The sequence below is a fragment of the Cariama cristata genome, unplaced genomic scaffold (assembly GCF_000690535.1).
Source record: "Cariama cristata isolate BGI_N322 unplaced genomic scaffold, ASM69053v1 Scaffold34513, whole genome shotgun sequence".
Lineage (NCBI taxonomy): Eukaryota > Metazoa > Chordata > Aves > Cariamiformes > Cariamidae > Cariama > Cariama cristata.
This window is the reverse complement of record NW_009608386.1, coordinates 1-5775: the sequence shown is the minus strand read 5'-3', so window position 1 is coordinate 5775 and position 5775 is coordinate 1. Positions and strand designations below refer to the sequence as shown.

At 39.3% G+C, this 5775-nt stretch overlaps 1 protein-coding gene across 1 annotated transcript; it reads left to right on the top strand.

The window, feature by feature from the left end:
- Positions 1-4084: 4084 nt before the first annotated feature.
- On the top strand, positions 4085-5165 carry CD274 (CD274 molecule; the record flags this gene model as incomplete). Its single annotated transcript, XM_009697102.1, has 2 exons — positions 4085-4139; positions 4812-5165. Coding segments are annotated over exons 1-2 (409 nt in total), but the record flags the coding sequence as incomplete, so codon positions are not given.
- Between the last annotated feature and the right edge of the window lie 610 nt (positions 5166-5775).

Sequence of the window (5775 nt, the reverse complement as noted above, 5' to 3'; positions counted from 1 at the left end):
CTGCTTCTGCACGGACCTCGTCCTGCCATGACGTGTCCATGACGCAGGGGGCTGCCGGAGCCTTCACGGGTGTTTTCTCCCTGGAGGCTGCTCCGGTCATATGTTTTGCTTAGGGGTACCCGATGACAGGCAAGACAGGAAAATCTGTTGCAGAACAGAGGTCAAACAAACAAACAAACAAACACCAATTGCAGTATATAACTATGCCGTAAAAAGTGTGTGCGTGTATAGATATGTGTGTCTGCGTATATATGTATATAAACCCCCCCCCCAAAAAAAAACAAAACAAAACAAAACAAAACCCAAACCACAAACCAAACCAAAACCAAAAAACTGTCCTGGATTTTGTGTTTGGTACTAAATATTTACATGGAAAAAACAACCTTGTGACCTCAAGGCAAGCAATGAAAAAGAGGAAACTCAATTCATGACCTTGAAAACTAGCTACATCAATGGCTTCTGTAGTCTCACAGTCAGTATTTTACAAATTTGTTTCAGTTTCTTTTTGTTACATCTTTCTTTCTGAGAAATTATCATTAAACCTGTTTTTAAGTATAGAAGAAAGCAGTGGAAATTAACCTTCATCGGTCTCACCTATTGCAGAAATCCACCCCCTCAACCTCCTAAGGTGGTTTCAGGTTATTAGAACCTAAATGTTACATTCAGCTATTTCATATACCACTGTCTCTCCATGTTCCTCCCACCCTTCAAACAGAAAGGTTAACTTTTACCAGTTTTGTGTATTACGTGGTTTTGCTTCCATGACAGATACTGTGAGTGGGCTGTCAAGTGGAAAGAAGAAAATACTTACTGAAAACCTTTAACTGGTCATTTCACAGTATTTTAACTCTTCCGAGAATCTCAACCCTTTTTTGAGATAGGCAAAGACAACAGAAGTGGATGAACTTACATTGAAACATATATTTAAAGTTGGATTTTGTGCTGTTCACCCAGTTATCACACTACTGTCCGTAAATTAATTGTGAGTACATCCTTTGGCTTCTAATAGTTGGTTTTCTTCTGTATTCTTGAGTGACTTCTAGAACCAAGAAAAAGACAGTGCTCTTTATTTTCTGCTAAGTTAATGCATAGGCTTAACAACTCTTCTTGCACTGCACAGTGGCAAGGCAAAGAGTCTTCATTGTGCTCAAATCTTGAGGAGAGAATATCTGTTTTTAAGAGAGAAGGGTAGGCAATACTCTTCCCATTATTCCTACTTATGACCTTTGCAGACATGAGTATGTTGTACAGAAATTTCTAGTCACTGTTAGCAGCTCTTTGGCACAGCTTGAGATGAATACTATAGGGACTCGGAGTTTGTGTATGGATGACTTCTTGCTACTGGTGTTCCAAGGGCTGCTGCTCACATATAGCTTTGATCAGTTGACATGTTTCTTAAAATGCCTGTGGCATTTTATGTACTAATTTTCCCAACATTTCTGTCTCTAGTTACAGTGAACCACTGTTAGCAATACAGAATTTTCCCTAGTGGGGAATTTTCCAGTAATGGGGAAGTTTCCTAAAGAAGTAGGTGAAGTGACATCAACATTTAAGTTCTGTCACAAGAAGTCTTCAGGCAAATAGTTCTGTTTTTCCTGTCTTCTTCATTTGATTGTGAGGGAAACATACTGCAGCAATACTGAAGAGCATTTTGCACAGTGAATATCTTTTTGCTTTTATAAAGCTGTGTTTGCCACAGATGTCAGAAGCCAGCAGGAGGACAGAAGGGGCATTGTGATAGGTTCTATAAGAAAAATAGTGAGAAGATTGCAGCTTTGGTAAAGATCTTTGATTGGCATCTAGGTCTTCAGCTGCTTCAACTGATCCGGCCAGGTGATCCTTCTGCTCAGGGTGAAACAGGAGAAGGGTCTCTAACGGGTATTGCAGCAGGTTTTTTCATGCGTATTTGGATTTGACCTGAACCTACTTTTTTTCTCCCTGAAACTGAAAAATTGAGCTGCAGACTTTCTCCGTCTTGAAGAATTTTGTAAGTAATAGTCATACTTTTTTTGTTTTCCTCTACAGTGGGAGAAAGCATGCAAATTAAAGTTCAGCAATTGCAGGATACAAGTGTGGGTCTTAGAACTGTAAAATCTTACTTGATGTCATTCATCTTCCAGGAGTTAATCAGAACACCTCTCCTGGAGTTCATACCAACGTTCAGATTTTCTGACAAAAAAGTGGGTATGGGTTGCATGCATGTGTATGGGTATCCTTCTGTGACTGTAGTGCAGATGTTATTTGTTCTGAGTAGTCTCTCAGCTACAACCTCTACTTTAAAAAAAAAGTAGGAAGTATTTTGGGGCTGAGTGTGCTACAACTCTGGTCGTTCTGGCATAGGGAGTGCAGAGAGGTGCACACCTATACCTGTCAGTCTCCGTGGCTCACTCTTCTGCAGGCTTGCCTCTAGAATAAGCATGATCAGAGCACACTTGTGAGATCGATATACCTCTATCTTGTTTGAGAAGCTTTTCTTTGGAGGTTAGTCGGTGCTCTGGACTCAGGCAGTGGCATCATGATGGAAGCACTCTGATGCATACACATCACCAGCAACTCTTTAGGTACCTACAGGGTTAGGCAGCAGTTTGCTAGTGCTTTTAAGAACATCACTTGTGGCTAAGGAATTAATTGGGTACCTAACCATATTAAGAAACCTGGGATTTATTCATCAATGAAGCAGATCTTTCACCCTGAGGACGTTATTTGTATTTTCCCGTCCCTGTTAGCAGAACATCCTTTTGTAATTGCTCATGTCTGCCTAACAATGTATTAGATTGACTCCCTTTCTCAGCACCATTTGTGTTGCCTTCTGTAAACCTACTATTGGGATCAGGCAGCGGCAATCTGAGGAAAAAAGTAGCTTGAATCAAATTCTTATCAGGAATTTAATTCCGTTAAGCCACAACACTGTAAAGATACAAGTGTCTTATGACTCAGGACAATATTGTTACTTTATTATCATCTTAAAGTTGACAACCAGAGAAAGGAAGACAAAATGTCTTACCAAAAGTGGTAGGAGTTGTAGTCCGGATAGAGTTTCATCAGTCAGGAAGTGTGATGGATATTACAGTTGCCTAATTTCTTGCAGAAACTACCAGTAGAAAACAGTTGAAGGCAATCTTTCCTTATTTTTGTGGCTGTTAGGGTATCCAAAATTAGGACTTTATTTAGATAAAATTCTACAGTTCTCTGTACTCACAGAAGACTTCCATTACAGTGAGTTTGAATTTTTCTTCATGGTAATTTGAAAAATGATGGCACTGTTTGATATTAGTGTTGCTGTGACTTAAAATACACACTTAGCAAGCGCAGTGGGTGTGTGAATGTTAAGTGTATGGATTGACATTAATCAGTGTTTTATAATGTTAAAGCGTTGTGTAGAAGTATAAAAGCTATGTCAATAAAGAGGGAAAACCTTCTGACAGAAAATAGAAATAATTTACCTGTTCAGAGGTAAAGCAGCAGAAATTCAAGAAAATATGTTTTGTTTGTAGGCTGTTTTTGTCACTGTTTTACAAAGACACTGTTGTGTAAATACTTGTTAAGTGATTAATTACTGCATGAATTCCGTTCACAAAATAGGTAATTTCATGAGCCCCATGATAAGTACTGTGAGACCAAGTGTTACAAAACAGGGTGTGTTTGCAGTCTGTTAAAGTAAGGCAAACAGATGGGGAAGAACTAAGTTCTATTTCTGCTACTGAATGCGTATAGAAAACTCCTCCATTCTCCTCCTAGCAGGAGCAACACTCCCTGCTACAGTTTAGGGCATATTTTTGAGTATTTATTTACTAATTGACAGAGAGCGATAAAGCATATATTTTGCCATAACCAAGGACAAATATTTAAAGCAAATAAAATTGGACATTCTTCCTGGACCCAGGCAGGAAGCTTTCTGCCTGATCATCTACTGTAGCTAAAGGTACAATTTTGTCATGTTTTCGGCTAGAGTGGAATTCAGTGCCTTCTGTCCAGTTCATTGTGTGGAGTGACTACAAAATGTATTTTACAGTGCACGGTAGAAAATGAGCAGATATTTATATCTATTGTCTATTATTTTGTCATTTTAGGTTCTATCTACATCATGGAAAAGCCTTTGCTTTTGTATATATTTTTATTCTACTGGCATTTCCTAAATGGTAAGCAGCTGAGTTGTAAGAAGCAGTAGAAATGTTTAAGTATGTTTCCTTTCCATGTATAAGTACAGAAATGTTAATTCCTCCATTTTCCTTCAGGTGCTAGCATTTGAGTTTTTTTCCTTACTGTTTTAAATAAAAAAATCTTACCATGCTTTCATATTAAACTAGATACGTATGCTTAATATGTGAGCTTTGATGTGTGGCAGATTGAAATCCTTGTCAGTGTTTCAGCATAGACACCATTTCAGACAATGTACCATTTGAATTACACGAAGTTTTCTTGGTGTGGTGAAATGTGGGAATTGTCATGTATTCTTTAACATTGTGTGTAAAAACAATTGACATTTATATAAGCAGAACATTCCATCTGAGGCACTAGCAATTGCCTGTTACAGTGGCAGTGTTCTGAAAGCAACAGCTGAGGAGCTGTGCACGCACATTCACCTCTTTTCAGTACGGTATCACACTGCGGGTGTGCACAAAGCAGGTATCTGCAGGTATAAATAGCCCAGTTTGTCCCAAACTTGGGCGAGTGCATGCACAAACATTTAACATTTCTGAACAGAGCAGATACTTTTGGTCCTTAAAATGTCCTATGTATATGGTAAGACATGACTTTGAAGATCAAGTTTATAATTGGAAAATTAAGTTTTCTTCCAAATTTTTTTTCAGCTTTATTCACGGTTGAAGCTCCCCAGTCACTCTACACTGTGGAACATGGGAACAATGTGACCATGGAATGCACATTTCCAGTGAATGGGAAATTAAAGTTTAGAGATTTAAGTGTCAGCTGGGAAAAGAAAGATGAGTTAAAGAAGCAGGTTTATGTACTTCTCAAAGGAGAGGAAGACTTCAAAAGTCAGCACAGTGACTTTAGGGGAAGAATAAAATTGCTGAAAGAGAGTCTGAAGTTGGGACAGTCTCTTCTTCACATTGCTGATGTGAAGCTCAGAGATGCAGGGTTTTATCGCTGTCTTATTGGCTATGGGGGAGCCGACTACAAGACAATCAACCTGAAAGTTAAGGGTGAGTGTATGTCCTGGTTTTGACTAAAACAGGACCCATTCTCCTTTCAGTAGATTTTCCTTCAGTTAAGTTTCTCATAAGTAACTGCACTCTCTAAAGTTGACTACATGTTTTTCAGACAGTGTCTGCTTTCAGAATTGATAATTATTGATGATTATGGTTGTTCCTAAAGTAATGGTAGGATCAGTATGCAGAAAGGTCCAAGTTTATACTTATCCCTGTGAGAACCAAGGTCACTGCTGGCTCTCTTACGTTCCACAAGTGAAAAGGCGTAAAAGGGTCGCATCTGCAGGAAGGAGTAGACAGGACAGGTGACCAAAAACTGACCAACAAATTATTCCATCCATACGCGTCATACTTGGTATAAAGCTAAGGGATCACAGGGGTCAGTCCTTCTTCTTTCGTGTCCAGCATCGCTGTGGGACTCTGCTTGTTCTCCTGCCTCCGATTCCAGCCTGTCTATTCCTGAATCCATTTCCCGTATGCTGCCGAATCTAGTCCAGGACATCCTGGTGCCCACCCTGCTGCAGCAGCAGTGCGAGCCACCGCGGCATGCAATCCTGTGATCATCACTGGAAAGCTCAATATTGATTTTTTATTTATTTATATT